Source organism: Podarcis filfolensis, assembly GCF_964270895.1.
Source record: "Podarcis filfolensis genome assembly, chromosome: 6".
Lineage (NCBI taxonomy): Eukaryota > Metazoa > Chordata > Lepidosauria > Squamata > Lacertidae > Podarcis > Podarcis filfolensis.
The window spans coordinates 59,045,714-59,068,552 of record NC_139609.1 but is presented as its reverse complement, the minus strand read 5'-3'; the positions used below and the strand labels follow the sequence as shown (position 1 = coordinate 59,068,552).

The window sequence follows — 22,839 nt, the reverse complement described above, 5'->3', positions numbered from 1 at the left end:
AACAATGCAAATGAAAATCTTAGACAAATTAGCAATGCACACAGCTAGTGACAAAAGTGTAGAAGTCTGTTTCCGAATATTGCACATATATACAGAGATATTTTACATATATGTAGAAGCAGACACCTAAACCTTCCATCCCTTTGGATAATCTAATTTATTGTTCTGGCTAAACAACTGACCTAATTAAAAATAATACAGCGGTACCTCGGGATACATACGCTTCAGGTTACATACGCTTCAGGTTACAGACTCCACTAACCCAGAAATAGTACCTCGGGTTAAGAACTTTGCTTCAGGATGAGAACAGAAACCGTGCTCCAGCGGCACAGCAGTGGCAGGAGGCCCCATTAGCTAAAGTGGTGCTTCAGGTTAAGAACAGTTTCTGGTTAAGGACGGACCTCCGGAACGAATTAAGTACTTAACCCGAGGTATCACTGTAAGTTTGAGTTTGACCAAACTATGGGAGGCAGTGGAAGACAGGAGTGCCTGGTATGCTCTGGTCCATGGGGTCATGAAGATTCGGACACGACTAAACGACTAAACAACAACAATCACTGTAATTGTAAAATGGACTTCAAGGTACATATTTAAATCTGTTTTTATTGGAACAGCTTGCAGGGCTTGCTCTCAAGGTACTGAGGCCCAAACTCATGATAACTTTTGACATGGTAAAGTCACCGTGAAGTGATCTTATGGCAGCAATTTCATGGTTTATGTGTGTACACTCTCATGTAACAACAGCAAATAATTATAATGGCAAAGCAGAAAAATTCAAAAGGCAGAATTTGACCCAATCTAGTGAATACTGATTTTTACCACTGGGGGGCAGACAAACAAAATACTGTATGTATGACATGAAACCGACATTGGTAAATAATGATAAAGATGGTGGTGGTGGTGTTTGTTCCGGATAATTACCACATCAAAAGAAAGATTCTGGCCATAGATACAACCTTCAGTTCAAAAAAATTACTGTGTTTCAGTAAGCCCCTCTCCCATGACTTAAAGGTGAAAGCACTTTGCTGTTCCTGTACAAACAAGAGTCTTGGTTGAAAAGAAATGAAATATATATATATTTGTTTATTATTAAATTAATAACCCATCTTTCACCCCAAAGCAATCCTTTCCCCCCTTTTTTTATGTCAACAACAACCCTATGAAGTAGATCAGTAGAGATAGAGGTAGAGATTGTGGTTGGTCCAAAGTCACACAGCAAGCTTCATGACTGGGTGGAGATTTGAACCCTGGTCTCCCAACTTCTAGTCCAGCACTTTAACCACTATACCACACTGGGCCAAAATGTAGATAACGTGAGTCCGAGATAAGTCCCACCGAACCCAATGTGACAGTTGCAACTAACTCAAGACCCACTGCTTCCAATGGAACTTAGTCAACACAAGTGGGACCTGTCACAAAATGTTTCATTGTGGAGTGCTCCTGTTCAAAGTGCCAGCCAGCCAACCAGCCAGCCATGTCCTCATCTTCTTCCAGGATACTCCATTACACCAACAACTGAGTTTTCCGGCTCTCTCCCCAACAGATAGCATTAGCATTCTGTGCCCCCTGAACACGATAAACTCTCACTGGGCTTTGGGAGGGGGGGTTGCTCCCTTGTTTCCCCCCCTGAACCTACTGAGACCTCCTTTTTGTGCACAGGTGATGTCATTTGGGCACTCACTGTTGAAGTATTACTATTATAATTATTATCATTGGAATCAGCCAATAATTGCTTTGCAAATGGCAGATGGCTGACATAGAATGACTGTTGCTCAAATCCAGGACAGACAGACAGAAGCTAAAGTGAAGTTATGCTGCAGAAGAGGGCACAGATTCATCTGTGTTACAAATGCAATCTGAGAATATTATCTTATTCAGCAAACCCATTCCGCCAGGGAAAGGGCTCTAGCCTTCACAACAGGGCTCCCCCCCTTCTCCTCCCGCTGCACGCCCCCTACATCTCACCTAAATCTCCTCTGGAGGGTAGAGAGGCACCACACCATAAGCTGCAAGCTGCAGAACCATGAAAGCACACATGCACACAACTGTCCACGTAATTCAATGTGAAAAAGGATGTGTAGCACCACCAGCTAAGAATGGCAAGCCTATCCCAGTTTGTATGTTCTCTTGTTGGTTATTGCTTCCAATGGATAACTCCTCCATTTGGCTTGAAGTCTACACGCTGGTGCCTGCTTTGGACACATCACTTATACATCACCAAAAAAAGAAGAAGAAATGAATAATCAAAAAAGAGGACATAGATCTGAATAAAATTTCTGTATGCTAATTTATATGCCTAGATGCAACAAACACTACAATTTAAACAGTAATGCAATACATTTCACCATAGTGGGGTAGACTGTGAGCAGAGGACCTGTGTGCTTGCTCAGTCGGCCCTCCATGTGCTCACTGTAGATGGGGAACTTCAGGGTCCCTGCTCACTCTCCCTGCAGTGATTCTCTTTCTTTAAGCCAGACTTCAGGCCAACTGAACAGTTTATAACCAGTATGAGGTTGGCCACAGTTCTTGAAGCAAAATCAAATGTGACCTGAAACGGTACGTGTGTCTGTGCTCGCACGCATGCCTTCTTTTATCCACCTTAAATGTCACCTCAAACAGAAATGAAAGAAACTGCACACATCTGCCATCTGAAGTCCTGAGGAATTGTGACCTTTATATCTAATTAATTTACTTGTTTAACTCACACAAATCCACTTGGAAAAACTGGTTCTTCAAGATCCATGTGCTATTCCCCCTGAAAGGTTATTAAACATCACTGAACATTTACATGTCTCGAAATCCCACATACAGGTTTAGCAAAGTATTGTTTAAGGATTATTTATGAAATGTAATTTTTGCCCACGTGATCTCACGTAAGTGATCCCAAGGCAGGGTGTAGTAAAATATTAAACCATAACATGAATATAAAAGACCATCAAACTAGCACCCGGTACAACACAGTATCATAATCGTGATTATGGCACAATTCTGTGTGAGCACCACAACAAGTGCAGGAGGCAAGAAGAAAGAGTTGCCAGCAAGCATGAAGTGTTGCAAAGGGTCCACTTACAAACACTGTGTTATCATAAGGGCAGCATAATGATAAAGTTAACATTTAGCATAAGTTATAGAGCACAACACTCCATGCACCAAATGTTTGAGCATGCAAGAAAAGGACTGAAACCCACAGTAGCAAACCAGACAGTGGCTGATAAATGATTTTACAGGGCGATCACTAATCATGTCATTCCAGAGCCCAAGCTGGTACTGTTCATGCTGCCTGACAGCAAATATATTCAGGTAACCCGTAGGGGACTTGGCTCACCTTGACAATGACCTTCTAAGACTGAAAGGCAATAGCTTATTCTCCCGCAGGACACACATTTCAAGCATACTATGCAAGAGCTCTGACACTGGACATACTAATCTTCACGGGTAAAAAAGGGCAAATGTCACATCCACCCACTCCAGCTATCCCACAAGGCGAGACGTTAATGTCTCCTGACAGAAGTAGGCTTCTAATCTTCAGAGACGTCGAACCCTGAAACAGTCTCTCCAGAATGGTGCCAGAGACAAAGACAGTAAATGGTTTTAAAACTGAGCTGAACACAGTTAACTATAGGTATTCAATACTGCATTTTAATTTAGAGCTATCCAAGTACCATTCTGGGGATGATTTTCCTTTGCTATCCCTTCAGGTTTTGAAGTGCACAGCAGAGCAGGGAAAGGAGATCACCTATTTTCACAAAGCAAGGTTAGGAAATTTGTTCGCACATTTGTGCCAAATTCACAATATATTTGCAAGTTGATGGACTGCTGTTACTTAACATAACCTGCACATTATTTTAACCAACATGGCAGATGCCAAATTGCAGATGGTGAAAAGACTGCATTTCTGCAACATTCTATTTCAAAATCAAACCACTCAAATGTGAAAAAGGTTAAGTCAGCTTCTGCAAAATCTTTGTCGAAACTGAAAATGTATAATGATTGAGTTCCCTTTTAGTCCACTGCAAGCCCTTCAGCATTTTAGTTTTTACCATCTGGTTTATAATGTTTATTGCTGCAACAAGAGGACTAGAAACCTGCTACTTTTGTTTCCAAATGGAAGTTGGGTTTCTTGTGGGGTGCAAAACAAAATACTTATATATGTAATTATGTTAAAAAGCTTTGGCTCCAGGCCAAGGAGCAACAACACATTTGTGGATCCTTGTTCTTTGGCTCCTAGTTCCTGATTCTAGTCTTCCTACTATGCAGTGTTGAACCTTGCTTGAACTTCCTGTGATGTTGACATTGGACTCTTGCATGATTCTGTCATGTTTGAACCTAGACTAAATTTCTGTGTTTGAGCTTAATGTGTTTGAAACATACTGCATCTGCAACCCTGCCCTCATTGGTGAGTCCTTTGGTGAAGGTTCGTATCTCCTGCAATTGGGACCCTAGCACCTGAGGGTACTTCCTGGAGCATGACATCCTGCTTCACCGCCATCCCAACAAAAATCCCACCCCCGCTCGCCAATGCTTCTATTAGGCCCAGAAAAAAGCTTCCATTGGTACCAATGGGACTTGCTAATGGTGCATTTAGCATCCTGTCTAATGTGGCTCTCAGTTCCCACCTCAACAGTGTCAGGAAACCGGATGAACAGCTATACTGCTACTATGCTGGAGAGTTGTCTGAGCCCATGATTTAACTGCAGGGGAGATTTTCCCAGTACAAAGTTTAAGCGCTCAGCTTGCAAAGAATTATGACAGCACCTTACAATGCAAAACATTCATAGTTATGTAAAAGAACAGGACCTATGCAGAGTCACGCTTAGATAAGGAAAGCAACGCTGTTCTCACTCTGGGCTTGGAAGGAGCCTGACTTTCACTTCACCAAGGACTAAATTATATTCTGTTACACTCAGCAAAATGTGCAAGAGAAGAATACACCCAAAACACACCAAAAAAATCTGCTAGCTTAAAACATTCAGGTCTTCATTTATTACAAAGACAGAATGCCTGTTAACACAAGAAAAAGAAAAATGAGACCCAAGGCTGTCATTTACTAAGTTTTCACTCAGAAGACTGCACTAAATCTTTATAAAGAAAAAATACAGTGATGGTTGGTGTGCTAGAGTTTGGGCAGTGACTGCCTAAGGCAGAGGTAGGGAACCAGTCTCCCTGTTTATGACCATTGGAAGTGAGGAGAGCATTGGGTCCCAACCTGTGCCACCCCACCAGCTGCTACTACAGAAGGTCCCATGTACAACCTCTGGCATTTCCTATTCAAGCAGATCAGATAGCAGGTGGCAAGAAAGGCTCTGGTGTGAGATGCTGGGGGAATGATGCTGGTGGCCAGAGGAGACAGTGCTGGGTTGGATTGATGGACAGTCTGGCCTGCTATAAGGCAGCTTCCTATGAAAATTAAGACAGTCACTGCCACTGGGCAGCAGCCAAGAGGAAGGAGGACCATAACAGAAGGAAACACAAGGTTACAGAGACACAGGGGCTGCTATGTCAGCATAGTGTGGTAGGGAGCCTGCAGCCCACAACCAAACTTCAGGAAATCCACAACCAAACATCATGCAACCCACAGCATCATCCAGCTCTTCAGAGTAATGGAAGGGGGTGAGGAAGCAGAGAGAGATGGGGTGACACAGAGGAAGATCAAGGGATAACAGAGAGAGTGATGCAACATTGTGCACTTCTACTACTTTTGGCTGCCGCTCCACTCTCCATCAGATGTGTGCCCACCTGCAGTTCCAACTCCTGGTTGCCTTTTCCAATGAGTTAATGGACCTTCATAGGAAAAACGTCCTCCATCTTTTCTTTAAACTATCCCCACCCCTAGCAAAATTAGCAGGCATGTAAAAATGGGAATATTTGTTTGCTTTCTAGAAGCACCTTGCCTCAATTTGGCAACAAAGGTTTACTTTGTGGAATCACTCAATGCTTCATGCCCAGCTCTGCACTCTAAGGATTCTGCAAGGTGCATATTTTTAGTTGCAGAAATCCCAAATGAACTTGTGGCCTGCTATTAGCAATGTGTTTTTAATCTCTGGAAGATGCTACTGGGAAAAATTGGGATATTTCACTACATCTGGGAGAAGATTGCCAAAAAATCATATTGATAGCAGATCAGTAAAAGCTTGGCCAGCAGTTAGAAACCAATCCTCCATAGGAATTTCAATTCTCCCTTTAGTAAAGTGAAGGGGTGTGCATTTATTTATGACACTGAATTTATTATGAACTCAGGCATCCTGTTGCTGAGCTTATAACTGCTGCCCATCCAATCTTAGGCAGAATTAGGTCATCCATCTGCTGTTGTGTCTTGCCAGGACTTTTTCCTAGTCCACTTCTGCTCTAAAAGGCTTGCTCATTGTCAGATGATTTGAACTTTTATTTGGATAAAGGTATGTACGCAATCCTGCACTCTCTCCTCCCCAATCACAGGAGAACAGATTCTTTCCTGCTAAGGATCCAGCAGAACAATTAAAGTCTGAATGTTTTGCAACAAAGAGGGTGCATATTTTTGCAACAGCACCTTTGTTATTAAATTAACAGATCAAACCCAGCTTTAACCAAGGAGGTGAATGTGGAGCTATTGATACAATGCTGAAATAGAGAGATCTATGAATGAAGGTCCAGGTTCAGTTCCCGATATGTCAGTTAAAAGGGCACCCTGGGCAGAATTTAACAAAAGGAGTTGTATGAATGAGCCTCCGTGGGATTCCACTTTTGGAGAAAATGGATGCATGAATAGTCCCATGCTTCTGCTTTCCAGTGCAAAGTTTAATACGCTGAAAGCAGACCTATGCGTCTCTTGAATGCTGACATGTGGATTTTAAGTGCTTTGCTGGTCATGAGCTTTTGGCAAATGCCTGATCCTACCACCCGCTGGAGCTGGCTGCATGGAGGGAAACTTGTCAGTCCTGTCCACTTCTGCAGCACACGCATCTCAAAATGCAAGCTACATCTTGCGGCAGAAAGTAGGAATGCAGACTTACTTGTTCACTCTCATCATTGTGAGTTATAAAACAGGGATGGGGAACTTATGGGCCTCCAAATGTTGCTGGAATACAATCACCATCATCATTGACCTTTGGCTATTCTGGCTGATTGGAGCTGAACAACATCTGGAGAAGCATAGTTTCACCATCCCTGTTATAAAGTGTTTAACAGCCATGTGTCAGACTTCTTTCCATTCTTTCCCACTGTTACCTATTCTGATCCAAGTGGTTCCCAAACTCCGCCCCCCCACAGACCACATGAAAGATGCAGAATAACCACTTAACAATTTTTCTGCCTGTGATAGCATTTATAATCCACCATGCTAAATGCTGCATGGTTTTTAAGTGTATTCTTATTGCTTCTTTTATTTCTTATATTGTATTATGGTTTGAATTAATTAAAAACCAATATGGATATTCAGTGTAATGGATGTGCTCTCTCCCATCTTCAACCACAAATCTACAGACATGGACCACCTGAGTGAAGCTCTTGGACCACTGGTGATCTATGGGCTGTGGTTTGAGAACCCCTGAAATAGATGATAAATAACATGGGCAACTAGACGGAACCCTGTGGGACACAGAGGGACAGAGCAGAAGTCCCACAATGCACCCTCTGGTTGAAGTCTTGAAGGTAGGAGTCAAACCACCGAAACTTGCCCACCCCCCGCCCAATGTCCCAATCAACTGAGCCCCTCCAGATGGATACCATAATGAATGGTATTAAAAGTCACCAAGCTGGTCTAGGAGAATCAACAGGGTAGCATTCCTCCTGCCTCTCAATAAAGTTAATCAATAAGGCCAACCAAGGCTGTTTCAGTATCAAATTCAAGCCTCAAACTAGATGGAAATGAGTCCAGATGATTGGCTTCATACAGATATACATTCAGCTGGCCATTCACCATCCTCTCTATTACCCTGCCTAAGAAAGGAACATTCACAACTGGGCAGTAGTTTTTCAATATCTCAAGTTCGGAAACTTCAAATTTATATACAAATTCGATGATGATGATGATGATATCTGCCCAGGAGAGTAATTCTGAGAAAAATCATACAAAGGTCCAGTGATAAATCTTTAGGATACACATATCACACATGTAAAAAGGGATTACATCTAATCCAAGCACTGTAACTCCTGCCTTGGTAATATTCCTACCTACTAACTGGTTTATCAACCAATTACTAGGATTGATGCTGTGCTGGGATAGTATACCAACTATTTGCTCAAGGTGTTAGATTATTGGAATAAGTTCTGTGCTTAATACTTAGTGAAGTATCAATTATAAGAGTTGTATTAACATAGGAGAGAATAAAGTGTTAAAAAGTCATTTTGCATTTGTCTGCTCTCGGAGCTATAGAAAGGAGACTACAAGTGATAACTGGCTGCTTTATAACGTCTATTTTTGGTTTGGTTCAAGGATTCATTTCAACTATATACAATATCTTGCTTGAAGCTTCCTCCGGAGGTTTTAGGGCAGCACTACTGGTTCCACTGCCAAGCCTATGGCGCACTGCACGGGGTTGCAACTCTGACACAGTGAACTGAGCAAAACAGAAGGTGGGTGGGGGGAGCACTGAATTTTGGCCTCACACAGGGCGCCGCTGAAAAGTGAAATACCAAAGTACGCCCCTGGCTTCATTTAAGTGCAATCTGGCTCAATAAACTTGGTGAGAGCAGAATTAGGATATGGTAATCAATCATGAAATTTGGAAGAAAAACTAGTCCAAAGCTATCGGTACCTTCAAGTCCTTATCTGTACAAACTAGGAAGCTGTATTTGAAGTTGGTCCACGGCTGGTACTTAATTTATTTATTTCATAAACTTCAAACACCACTTGGCTGTAAACCAAAACCTCAACAAAGTATACAAAAAGATAAAATAAAACAAAAAACTTTTTAACAATACTTTAAAACATACAAATAGTTAAAATCATAAACAGATTAAAATTTACAACTTTGTGAGCATCTGGGTAGGGTTGTCTAAACAAGAATGTTTTCAGCAGGCGCCAAAGAAAATACAGTGAAGGTACTTGCCTGATATCAAAAGACAGAGTTCCAAAATGTCAAGACAGTTCTCTTTTGTGTGCAAGATTTGTCCCCTCTGTGTTAGAAGGGGTGTGGAATTATAGGCTCCTATCAACACCTGTGGTGGAACTATCCCAAATTTGGGGGCAGTTTGGGGGATGACAGGTTTTGCTGAAATTGTTCTCATTACTGATCAGCTGGTCCCATTATCTCCATAGCTACCTTTCTAAAATGTTTTTAAATATTACAAATCAGGAACTCATCACACAATTCTTGGTAGGTCCTCTGCTACCAGTATTACATTTTGGAAAACTTTTAATTTATGCAATCTTTCATTTTTGTATAGTAAAGTATGACACTTAACCCTATTGGGGGGTGAGGAGTAACACAAATTTAAGGTAGCCAGAGGACAAAGCACACATGATGCATTTTTTCACAATACAATATGGTTCTATCTCTTATACAAACAAAACAGAATATAACCAACCCATTCTTCCAGTGTATTCAAGTATGTGGTTATGACATATAACCCCAGTCTCAGCCAGGGAGGGCGGGATACAAATAAAAGTTTATTATTTATTATTATTATATTTACATATGTCTTTGATTTTTTTACTCTGCTCTGTATTGTAAAATATATTGCTTGTTTATTGTTTTATGTTTGCTTGAAATAAAAATGCAAACAGCATCCCTTTTTAGTTCCATCAGGCATTCAAACCATGAAATTATGAAAAATTGCAAAATCAAATATAATCAATATTCAGTCATTAATAGATTGGCTACCCTGATGTTAAAAATCGGGCCTGGGTTGTGAACGGCTACGCTTTTGGTAATGCAGCTCTACTTTTTAGCTTGTGTAAACTAACACAGTTCTTCTGAAGACAATGAGTTACAGCCATCTGTGTTTCCTGCTTCACTACATTATTGTTTCATACTATAAAATGGAGAACCCAGATGCTTCTTCATTTTTGCAACGCATGGCAAAAAAAAGAAAGGAAAAGGAAAACACCACACATACTAAGTGCAATTATTGCTAAGTGCTAATTGTTATTACTGACCATTATGTTATCAATGGAAGAGAACATTTTTTCATGCATTAGCATATAATGGGTTTCTGAAAAAACACACCCATTTTGGTCTCTTATCTTGTTCTTTTCAAGAAAAAGGGATAATAAATAATTAGCATTCCATTTCCCTTCTGGTCATAGTTTGTTCCGTGTTCCAGTTAAATACTGGAATTGGAAGGAAATTGTTCCTTTTGTTTTTCTTTGATGCCACTGCTATTCCTAGTACATTATGTCTAGCACACCACTATTTGAAATTTCCTGATACTCCCTAAAATGCCATTTGTGCCTCTCCCATTCCAAGAAGCAATAAAAGGTCTGCAGTGGAACTTGCTAAATAGCCTCCTCTACAGCAGCGCACTCTAATCTATATATTCCATCACCTGTGGATGCTCTTGCTCTCTGGTCTTAGTACAGCCAAAGAAAAAGCATCCCAGGGGAGTGAGCAGGGGCCATTTTCTGACTGTAAATGTGTTTAATCCTATCAGAGGAGATGAACATTCCTTGCTGATCTCCTTAGTGGCTGCTGCAATGGGTTACTACTGTGTATTCAACAGGTTATGTTCAGGGCACTAAGTCCTGCTTCAGCGTGCTCAACAAAGACCCACTGTAGCCAAATTGCTTCAGTTGCTGCAGCCTGAATAGTAAGAGAGGCCTCTACTGATCAGGCTAACACAAGGCGAATTACACTGATGCAAACTATGGTAAGTGTGGTTGTATATTAAGCATGGCTGACATTATACAGGTCAATCTATTTGCCCCTCCCGTCCACAGCTCTGGCTGGCACTGGCTCTCTAGGGTCTCAGGGAGAGAGGCCTTTCCCATTACCTGCTGCTTGATCCTTTTAACTGCAGGTGCAAGGAACTGAGCCAGGTGCTTTCTGCACTCAAAGCAGGTGTTCTACCCCTGCATCCAATTTGGAAGCTGCAGCTAGTGCAAAATGTGGCTGCTAGAATGCTCAAGGGGGAATTCACCTCTGCACATGTTACAACAGCGATGCAATGTCTGCACTGGCTGGCTATTAGCTACCAAGCCAGGTTCCTGATTTTGCTGTTGACATTTTAAAGCCCTAAATGATTTGGGATCAGTGGGCTTAGCAAACTGTTTTCCCTGGTACAGACCAAGTCAAAATTTAAGCGTCTCCAAGGAAACCCTGCTGGTTGTTCTACAACCAGCAAATTGTCACCTGGTGACAACATGGAAGAGGGTTTTCTCAGTGGTCGCACTCACACTTTCTCCAGAGGCAGCAGCAACTAGTTTTAAACGTTTTTTAAATACAAATATGTTTACCCAAACTTTCCTGGACTTTCTTACCTAATTTTGCAACTTTCTACTTTTTATGCACAGTTTAGTTTTACCTATGAGATATAGTTTTAGTCAGCTACTTAAAAGTTCTATTCAATTGTTGTATATTTATATGCATTTCTGTTGATTTTTGAAAGTTATAAGTGAACAACTTGAAGACTACTTTTTCTATTAAACATTTGATCACTAAATAAATAAGCAGTTCTTCCTATTGCCTTCCAAGCTGCCTCTGCAGAATTATTTCTATTAGAACAGCAGCAAGGATCTCCTGTTGAGGTCAAGTGAAAAGGAGCTTGCTGCCATGCAATTTTAGAAAAAAGTCCACAGATATTACAAGCCTTCATTGATGCCTTCCAGATGTTTTGGACTACAACTCTCATAAACACCTGTCAACATAGGTAGTCCAAAATACTTGCAGGTAACCTGGCTGGTGAAGGTTGCCTAACATTGTGACATAATAGTGACAAAATCAAAAAGCAACAGGAACAATTGAACAATTTCCTTCCACTATATAAATGTATTTTTCCTGCTTGGTCATCTGGAAGGGAGTCTCACTTTCCAAAGGTGACTAAATCACTATTAGAAGTCTACAAAAACATAGTATTAGAACTTCCACTTGAGTGTAACCTTTTGCACTCTTTGTCTATACACTTAAAACTGCTTTACCAAATAGGTTAATAAATATCACTCTATTTTTACAGAAGCAAAGTGACTCAACAGCACACACACGAGGAGGCAGCTGTGAATGCTGGGAAAATCCTGAACCGCAAGCCAATAAACCATTCATACAGATTATACTCATCACACAACCCTTAACGCATAGTACTGCTCAGAAGAGCTATTTTGCATAATGTGTCTGTGTCATAGCTGTGTATAAAAGTTCTATTTTATCACTGATAAAGATTTCTTCAGATGCATTTTGCAACCACATAAAGACTTACATGGCTACATTGTAAGAGAAAAGGAAGCTTTGAATTGTATCGTGCAATGGATACATATAAGCGTTGGTTCACCCCAATGGCCCATTAAGATCCAGCATCCTACCTGTGACCACGTACAATATTAAAGGTTTGGGAGAAACCAAAGAACAAGATACAACCATTACAACAGAATGAACAATTTCCTGACATTCACACTTGGCCTCTAGCAAGCCTGAGACGAAGCTGCATGCCTGAACCATTTTGGCAAAGAAATAAACATGTGAAATGTCCCTGTTATGCTATTGGATGTTACGATACCTCACGGTATTATGCCAAAGACATACAACTGGGCATAAATTGACACACAGAGAGAACAAATAACAGTAAGTCATAGTTCTTATGGAACAGCCACTGGGCAAAATCTGAAACTAGATACTATTAAGAGCGCGATCAAATGTGCTAGATACTATTAAGAGCACAATATGTCAACCAAAGAGTAAGTCCAACTGAATTTGACAGGACTCACTTCTAGGCCTGGAGTCCAAATGCATTTATAATAAAAATGATTATGCAACACAGGTGTTCAAAAAAATCATTGAATCTGATTGAATCAACGCTGTCTGCACCAGTGCTGGGATGCACTACAAAAAAATTATCTGTATAACAGGAACATGGAAAGATGACTTAAAAATGGACCAGTATTATTTATATGAGTGTAAGGAATTCTCACACCAGGAACTTGCCAGGCAAGTTGGCTAGTGTTACCATTTGGTAAACATTGGGTTGACTGACATGCCTTCAAAAAGACAGCTCATAAATGCGGCACCTGTAATGTTTTTGCAGCTGTCAATAATTTAAACGCCTATGAGTTGGAAACTGGAATGTGCGTTCCAAGCAGCAATAAAACAAAACAAATGAAAATATGCCTTCTTTTCTTTTTCTTTCAAAAGGGAGATAGACCTACCAAAGCTTACCTTTAAATCTGGAGGCTTACTCCGGGTAACAGGATGGGGTGGAGGGTTTGGATTGGAGGCAGCCAAATCTGACAGGGCGGCAGCTGAATCCCCAGCCTTGGCATCCATGGTGGACAGGACAGGGGCATCTTCAGCCCCAGCAGAGTCTTCGTCTGATTGCTGCAGCTCATCCGATTTGCACCTCTTCATGCTGGGTGAGAGGTCGGGCTTGCCCTTCTGCTTCTTGAAAGCATTTACAGATGAAAAACATGGGGAAAGAGATGGGGAGGGGGGGGGAGAGAGAGAGGAGAGAAGAGGACCAGACAGGCTTGATCACCACTGAAGACTGAAGTTCATTTCACCTGTGAGATGCAGGGAGCCAGACAGGCCATAGGGAGGAGCTGGGGAGAAGATGCCTCCATCCAAACTCACTGCATTGGGTAGAAGCAGGAGTGGAACCACCACCATTACCACTAGCACCACTACGCCCTCCCCCAAATTAAAACTTTGGCTGCAGCCACATCTGCAAAAGGCAGTGGCTGGAATTTGATGGGGTGCGTGTGCAGATGCCATGGATTGATACTCACCCCCCTCCCTCCTTCTCTCCCTCCTGGCAATGCTACTCACTGTTTAGGAAAGCAAACGAGCGCCTCGGCTCTCCGCGCCGCCTTGCAGGGCTGCAAATTCCCATCCGATGAGTGCATGTCTTCTCCCTTTCATTCAATGTCCCGGACAGCTGCTCTCTGTCTGCCTTGCTATCTCCCCAGCCAGCCAGCCAGCCGCCGGCCGACCCACCCTCTCCCTCTCTCACTCTGAGAACCCACTTTACGCCGCTCCTGCCCAGGCTCAAGAGCAAATCCCTCAGCCTAACCCACCCATCTAAGCCAGCCGGCTTGATAGTCTGACTGACAGCCGGGCCGGGCCAATCAGAGCCCGAGCCTGATCTGGAGAGCGGCAGGAGGCAGACCCCGCCGGGCACTTTCCAGGCTTGGTTGGCCGGTGCCCCTCCGCTTTCCCCGCCTCGCCCCCGTGCCGGCCCCCGCCCGCTTCCCGGGAGCTGTCGATGGGGGAATGGTGCTGCACAGGGCTGCGGCTTTGCAGTGCAGGCAGCCGGCGTCCTCGCAGCGTTGCGGAGACTGGGGGGAGCGGGGGGGGGGGGAGCCGGTGGCTGTATTGGCGAGGCGCTTCCGCCGTGCGTAGGGACTCCTCGGAGGACCCCCGCCTGGCGCTGCTTGTGGGAACGTGGCGAACGGTCTCCGTGATGCATCAGGAGGAGGAGAAGCGCCACCTCTCCCATTGCCATGGGAACTCCTCCCACCACCTCGCTCCTGACCGGGGGCTGGTTTTGCCTTTAATCCGTCAGCAGGTTCCGCCCAAGGACTACGCTGCAGCTTCATCAACTTGATTTCCTTCCTACTATTATTATTATTATTACAATTGCCATTATTCCCGTTGCTGTTGTGTCTGTGCCTTTCTGATACGCAGACATCATCGATGTTTTCGATTCCCGAGGACACACAGATTCCAAGTATTTTCTCTTTCTTCCCCCTTTCTTTTCTTCTTCGTCTTTTCCTCCTTTAGGAAAGGATGGGAGCCTATTTGCTAAACTTGTTTTTCAGCCTTACACAGGCCTCTAACTCGCACTCTTTCATTTTGTCTGGAGGCTGCCGCTTTCGACATCTCTCTCTTTCTCTGTCAGACTGCGATGTACCAGAATCTGTGCAGAACAGAGACTCGTCCCCAGACTTTGTCAAAACCACACAATATTTGGCCTTTCCAAAAGGAAAAGGGGGAAAATCTTATTTGTACCCTGTGCTCACCCCCACCAACAAGAAGCTCAAGGCAGCATACATGGGTTTCCTCCCACTAGTGGACAAGGGTGGATATTCCTTTCTTTAAAAGCTGGGCAGTCTGTGATGTATTGTAGCCTCTCTATGATGTACTTCCTACAATCTCCCACTTTGTCTTTGATCCAGCCTATACAATCCTAAAAGAAAAATGTCATATGCAAAGGAGGCCTAAAATAAGAAAGCAGGTGGCCACTGTCAGCAATATGTGACTCAGTGTTCTGTCTGTAAGTAACATCCTCTTGGAATTATGTTACCCTTTCATTTGCCTCTTTGTTTTTTGACATATATCGGTGTTTGTTGGTGTATATAATTTGAAACACAATGATACTCCATTTGCATATTGTGATACATTTGTAGGACATCAAAGGCCACATCTGAATCCAGTGATGACAGAGGCATTTGCTGCTTTGGCAACAAAATCCTTGGGTACCAGGCAGTCTTGTTCTGCTCCTAAGAATGATGATAACCTTTGCTGACCCTAAATTTGTGAATTGCTATAACTATAGGTCTGCCTTTTAAAATGCTCACAAGCTTTGTGGTCCAGGCAGAAAACGGTAGCATGCTATAATCAATAACTTCAGACTATCGTTTGAGGCTGATGATGACCAGAACAGAAGACCAAGTCTAGTACTCCCACACTATCTTTTTAATCTTGTTTAAGCCCTATGGGCTGCTGTGCTAAACTACACATTCTAGAAAAATGCAATATAATTCAGTGAAGTAAGTTTAGAGTAGGTGGCTTGAGAACCACAGCCTTGATTATGTGATGAGCCACTGTGCAGAACTGGGGTGAAGGGCATTTATGATGTGGCATTGGCAATAAATGCCATTTCCTTGCAGAGTTGTGACCCACCATGGTATGTGATTGCATAATTAGCTGTTCAGGTCACCACACCACTGTAGTAGTTCAATACTAACGCTACACTGAAAACAGCCATTTTGACCAAATATAGTGGCATTTTGACCACTGCAAAGTCAAATGTGTTAGTGTAAACTTACTTATCCAAGGTTTGGAAAAATAGACATTTATTATAGGATTGTAACCGAAAAGAAAAATAGCAGGATGGACTTGTCACACTCGCTAATCAAATACAATACATCTATGGCTCTGCCCAGTGCAGTCACTCTGGCCATCCCTGCATCAGAATGTCTGGCTACCTCTGATCTGCGTATGTGAGACTTCCACCCTTATTGTAGTCCATACAGGTAGATAGACTGCTAATGTTTTCAGAAGATCCAAACCTTCACCATGAAAACCATTAAATGCTAAATCCATGGGATCCTAGTTCTGTAAATATGTGCATGTATTTATTTTTATTTATTTTTCAATGGTACTGTGCCATATTGGCTCCACAGAACCAACCACACACAAAAACCTGGTGCATAAATAATTTAAATCAGACTGCTTTGATATAAGCCATCTTAGTCCCGTGAAAGTCATTGAAACAAATTTAATTGGTCTGTGAACGGCCATCACTGTAAAGTGATTCAATCAGGGCTGGTCTCACCACACACCAAGGAGAAGCAGGCTGTTTCAGAAGAGAATCAAAAGAGATAAAGGGAGGAATGTCTGGATGGGGTAGCAAAACATTTTGCAATTAAAAGATGTATTTTTATTATCATTATTATTAGATTGTATTTGGCTGCCCATCAATATAATTGCCTAGGCAGTGTGCAAAATGCAATATATTAAAATAAAATAATTAAAAATATATCAGTAAAAATGACATAAAAGCAGCAGAGACAGAGTAAAACATTTTACAACTCAGTTGGCACAATGACAATGCAATGGAGAATATATTCTTTGGTGCCTTCACAGCCACTACGTAGGCCCAATGATGAGTCCTCACCAGCATTTTGTTGCACTCGACTAGTCTTCCTCCACTCACATTTAAGCCATCTTCTAGCTTGTTTCCTTGTCTAAGCTCTGGAGTATATCAGGGAGCCAAATGGGCTCCATGAAGCAGGAGAGGGTGCTTAGCAGCGATCATATCAATGGCCTGAGCCACCCAAATGTTCCAGCAGTCGGCCAGGGCTTCAGCAGGAGCGTCAGTCATATCAGCTGGGAAATTCTCAGCTTATCTTACTTATTGTTCCCCTGAAGTGGAAGTCCAAGAGCTTTTGGCAGCAATTTGATCGGGGGAAAACTAATTAAGGGCTTCATATCATCCTGTGGCCATAATATGAGGTTTCAGTGCTTTCACATAAATTGATTGATTCACTGAGAAAACTGCTTCAACAGACCACAGAATGACCTGTTTCATCCGAAGGAAAGAGCTCTGATGAAAATGAACCGTGATGGATACATAAGCTCCTCTCATCTTATTTTAAAGCATTTCCTGTTTCTGAGTAGTGCAAGTTATGTCAGCACAGAACAGATGTGTTCTAGTAGGTGGTCTCATTGGCTTGACTATTTCTGTAAAGAGTTATTTTTACATGCATAGCTCTAATATAGCTTTATAAGCATATTCATTAGTCTGCATGAAGGCTGAAGCCTTTATGTGCCTGCTGCATAATTCACTTTTAAATTTAAGGCATTGAGACAGCAGGGTACTTTACCAGGTTGACAGAGATAACCTCCTATGAAAGGGCCTTGGGGACATTCACTTCATTAAATTTAATACAAAAGGCTCCTGCTTGGAGCTCCTTAGCATTGATTTTGTTATACAGGAAAAATCTAGGGCAATTGTACAGGCAAGTGTCGATAATACCTGGCCTCCTGTTTTGTTTTTCTGGAGTGCTTGACCTCACCTACATCCATGTTTGCCAGTGATAAACTATTTTCATATCCCATAAAACTGATCTAAGGTGCCCCACTGAGGATTAACTAGCTGTTATTAGTCTAAATGATCAGCTATGGGGAAGAGGTAGGGTGTTATAGAATGTGATTTTACCCTCTCCCAGCCCTATGACCAAATACATCTGAGGGCAATATCACTCAACAGAACGTTCTCTCTCAGATCATGCAGCTGTCCCAGTAGGTAAAACCCATTTAGATCCCTCTTCTATTCCGGCATACCGATTTTCTTTCAATCTCCATACATATAAAGATTCAGGGAAGGAGAAAGAAAAGTCACACAGATAGTGTTTCTTAAGTTTATATTATGTAATCATTTGGGAACTGCCAAATTCGTTCCCTATACTGTAGCAGGGTTTCCTAAACTTGTGTCTCCAGCTGTTTTGGGGCTACAATTCCCATCATCCCTGACCATTGGTCTGGCGAGCTAAGGATGATGGGAGTTGTAGTCCAACAACAGTTGGAGACCCAAGTTTGGGAAACCCTGTGGGTATGCAAACAATATCCAGTTGGATTCCTTTCCTACATGCCATAAATTTAACAGGAGGAACAGATGGGCAAATGAGACACATCTGCCACCAAGAGAGTCTAGGGATTGCAAGCATGTCTGTTTTCAAGAGGACACGTACCTAAGGAGTCTTAGCTAAACAGCTCCAAACCATGCATGCCCTTGGGTGAAACACTCTGAGGTCCAAACAAGAGCTCTCAATTCAACAGAGAGTTAAGCACTTACTGGTATACAGTGAAATCTTAAGCATACTTACTCGGAGATAAGTCCCTCTGAGTTCAATAGGAATTACTACTAAATGTGTTTTGGATTTAAATCTTAAATCAATGGGCCCAAGTGTTCTTAACTTGTGTTGCGTTTTAAATGGTTTTATTCAGTACCTTCTTTTGATAGCTTTCCAGACTGAGGCAAAATTCTACCCATTGTCAGCTCTTTAGGTCTCAGAGAAAAAAAATGTGCTTTTAGATTATAATGTAGAGGCTTCACAAACAATATGATAAAAAGCATTGAACAATAAGTGCCTCTTACTGAGAGTATTTATACCAAGTAACTTAAATGGGAACGCAAAGGAAACAAAATACTGATATTTCTTAAAGGCTGTGTAAAAACTGTACATTCAAAGCACATTCAAAACATATTCTTCCCCTCAAAAAATTCTGGACAGGGTAGTTTACTTCCCACAGAGTTACAATTCCCAGCCACTCTTAACAAATTACAGTGCCCAGCATGCTTTGAGAGAAAGAATGTGCTTTAAAGGTATAGCGTGCCCACAGCCTTATTGTCATCTGCTGGAAGAAGTTCTACTTCCTTTGCCTCTGAGAGCTATCACCATGCTAAACGAATGCTTAAATGGACCATACTCTCATAATGAGCATGCACTAATATGCAGGTCTTTTTTTTGTTTGTTCATTTTTCAACATCTTGCCACAGGGATTCCCAGGGGCACAAGAAGCCTGATGAGGGGGATGGGCTGGCAATGAGCAATGGCTGAAAGGCTGATAGAAACTACAGCTACAGGTGAGAGCATATGAAGAAGGTAGCAAAAGCAACATAAGATCAATTATCCTGGGTTTCCAACCAGTCACCAACACATCCAGTAATCCTGGGCTAAAGGTACTGTAAAGGTAAAGGACCCCTGACAGTTAAGTCCAGTCGCAGACAACTCTGGGGTTGCGGTGCTCATCTCGCTTTACAGGTCGAGGGAGCCGGCGTTTGTCCGCAGACAATTTTTCTGGGTCATGTGGCCAGCATGACTAAGCCGCTTCTGGCACAACGGAACACCGAAACCAGAGCAGCGCACAGAAACACAGTTTACCTTCCTGCTGGAGCGGTACCTATTTACCTACTTGCACTTTTTGGCATGCTTTTGAACTGCTAGGTTGGCAGGAGCTGGGACTGAGCAACGGGAGCTCACCCTGTTGTGGGGATTCGAACCACCGACCTTCCGATTGGCAAGCTCAAGATGCTCAGTTGTTTAGACCACAGTGCCACCAGTGTCCCATATTCTGGGCTACTAACCCCTGAACTCACATCACCCCTAGTGGTTCTAAACATGTTTACAGAGTGAATCAGAAAACTAGAACAAGCTGAAAGAAAGTCCACAACCTCTGGCAAGATCATTGTCCAATAGCTTATCTCACTTTCCTCTAGGATTTAGTAAACACCTAAGCAATCTCTGGTTTATCTCTGGTGTGTGCAGGGTGGCAGGGCATCTGCTGCCATAAAGACATCTATTGACGTAAGAAAGGCTCAATGAATTCCATGCCTGTGTAGTCAGTGGTTGTTGTCTCAGGACGACAACCCTGAAATAACTGAGATGACAATGACTGGATCTTTGTTCTGTACATAGCATTTGGAGATTAAGAGCCGGGGACCCGGACCAACCCTGGCTATGCAAGCTGAGTGTGCTGCAATAGTGAGATGGCAGTTTCCATCTTCTTGCTTAGAAAGAAAATGGGGGCTTGAACCTCTACAATCCAACAGAAGAGAAGGACAAAAGTAATAGTGGATTCCCCTTGAGGCCTTACCGCTTCTGGCTCACACAGTGACCTGGTGAAAATGAATACCAAGAAGCTATCATTTCAATAAGCAGGATTCAGTACATCATAAGAATATAATATTTCTGCCAGATGTGACCTAGTGCAGCATCCTTTTTCCAACAGATCCTTCTGGGAAGCCCAGACACAAGGAACAGGGGCAACAGCTCTTATCCATGGTTTCCACACACCCACTCCTACTATTCAGAGGTATATTGCCTTTGAAACACAAAAGTGATTTTGAGATTTCATAGCTCACAGTTGTGACTAGATCTCTCTTCCATTAATTTTTATGTATTGGGTACCGTGTCACACCAAACAGCAATATAGATAAATTGCAAAATTGGTGATGTACATGCTCAGTGTTGGGTTGTATATTCATCCAGTAACCAGCTCCCTGCACAACCTGCTTACCATTTCTTCAACAAGCAGAAAAACACATCCATAGACGAATAGTCCAATTTCTGTTCTTTTTAAAAAGAACTTCTGAGAACATGCCTCTACACGTTCAAATGATTCAGTTGTGCATCATGCACAAGAAGTACATTATGGTGCATTAAGCTGTGATCCTGCTGAAATCAGTGTGCCTTACTTCTGAGTAAACATACATAGGGTTGGGCTTTGTTTCTGTGAATTGGTTGCAGCATTTGAGCCAATGAGTTGAGATGATCTTATGACTTATGACTGGGAGAAATAAGACGTTGCCTCTAAATTCCCTGCAGGAAATAAGAAAACTTGAGCTGTCACACAAAAATCCAATTTAATGGTGTGGGTAATTTTTGCACAAATCATCCTTTCAGCTCATGTGAGATCATAATGGCCAAAGGGCACTGAAGGTCATTAAAAAAGGAGCAGGAATAAAGGAGGTCATTTTTTATTGTATGGGAAATGTGAAGAGCCACATCCTCTACCCAGAAGATGGGTATGTGTCTAGGCAGATAATATTGCTTTTATAAACCAAATTATCCAGAATGCATATTCACGGGGATCCCTCGGTTTAATAATGTTGCATTTTTTCACAAAGCTTGTCTCAGTGACTGTGATTAGTTTTACTATTGCTGCTTTTTAAATAAAAACACAGAGAAATATGAGGTTCAGTTTATAATAATCTGAATTTGAGCACTAGGATCAGAGGTGAGATAAATGTAATGAATAATGTGTCTTATTGTTTTGTACCATCTCACAATCCTTGCTATGCAAAGCCTGTTCTTCCCTTGACATCCATATTTCTCCTACAAATCAGGAGAAATCTGAATAATCATCGCTGGGAATCCCAAGTAGGAAGAATGCTTCTGCACTCAGGATGCTGGATTATACAGATAAGCCTTCGGTCCAATCCAGCAAAGCTCTTCTTATGTGATATTTTCCTTTGTATCTACCTTCCCTCCTATATTGTGTTGTGATTTTCATCAAAAATGTGATAGTGGGGAAGCCTCTTAGTGCTGTATGTGCATCATGTGTTAATAGTGAAGGCAGTTAGGATTTTTCAAGTTCCATCTTGCAGTTTGTTCCATTTTTCTAGACAGTTGTTGAAATATGAACCCAGCTAACTTCCAAATAAGCATGCATTTGGTCAGCAAGGATGAGAAAGGATCAGTGGCATAGCGTGGGTTGTCAGCACCCGGGGCAAGGCAAGTAATTTGCACCCCTTAACCCGTGGATTTGCACCCCCTAACCCTAACCCCCAGATGTTGCGGCCAGCCCCCCTTGCACCCCCCACGCTACGCCACTGGAAAGGATCTGGTTTAACTAATATGTGGATTTTTCTTCATTTTTCTTTAAATAGCAATTTACAAGAAGCATCATGTTCCTAGCTACTTCAGCCTTTGAAGGGAGAATCAAAGAACTTAAATCATTTGGAGGTTAAATCTGTCTCATCAATCAATCAAAGTTTATTTGTTTGGCCATTAACTGAAATACAATTAACCAATAAAGGCATACCAGTAAAAAAAAAAAAGGGGGGGGGAGATGTTTCCAGATTACAAAATTCCAGTTACAATTTATTTTCATTTTTACATCCAGTATAAATCAATTTGTCCAGAGAACAAGAATCCAAAAAGGATTAATTTTACCCGATAATCTGTCACATGCATATAAAAATATTTGCTTTTTGTTTTTTTGTAACATGGTAAGAAATACAGCTGTTTGCTGTACTGCATTTCTGTTTCAAAGTTGTTTTGCAAATCAGAACAACTTCATATAAAGTGACATACATGTCGACTTCTAAAAATAAAAGAGTTGAAAAATATGGGATCCTCTGTAGCATTTTTTCCACAAACATAAAGGGGAGAATTGTATGGAATTTGTCTGCATCTGTCATCTAGGACTGCTGAAAGCAATTGCTCTAATTAAACAAAGGAGATGGGTTCCTTATTAGTCTATGAATTTT

The 22,839-nt window shown here is 42.0% G+C and overlaps 1 protein-coding gene and 1 long non-coding RNA gene across 5 annotated transcripts in view; one reads left to right on the top strand and one right to left on the bottom strand.

Moving 5' to 3' along the window:
- Window positions 1–14,108, bottom strand: part of TMCC2 (transmembrane and coiled-coil domain family 2) — a 96,929-nt gene extending 82,821 nt beyond the window's left edge. Inside the window, exons 1-2 of one of the 4 annotated variants that reach the window (XM_083618243.1) lie at window positions 13,887–14,108; window positions 13,281–13,502 (exon numbers count right to left, since the gene is read on the bottom strand). In XM_083618243.1, the coding sequence (XP_083474369.1) occupies window positions 13,281–13,469 (189 nt within the window). In that variant the 5' untranslated portion in view covers window positions 13,470–13,502; window positions 13,887–14,108. The remainder of the gene's footprint in view (window positions 1–13,280; window positions 13,503–13,886) is intronic. The other 3 variants (XM_083618228.1, XM_083618244.1, XM_083618239.1) reach the window with 3 other exon arrangements.
- An 80-nt stretch (window positions 14,109–14,188) lies between these two features.
- Window positions 14,189–22,684, top strand: LOC310764413. The gene is made up of 3 exons (XR_014549152.1): window positions 14,189–15,138; window positions 19,345–22,046; window positions 22,188–22,684. It is a non-coding gene; the product is annotated as an uncharacterized lncRNA (long non-coding RNA).
- Window positions 22,685–22,839: the final 155 nt, after the last annotated feature.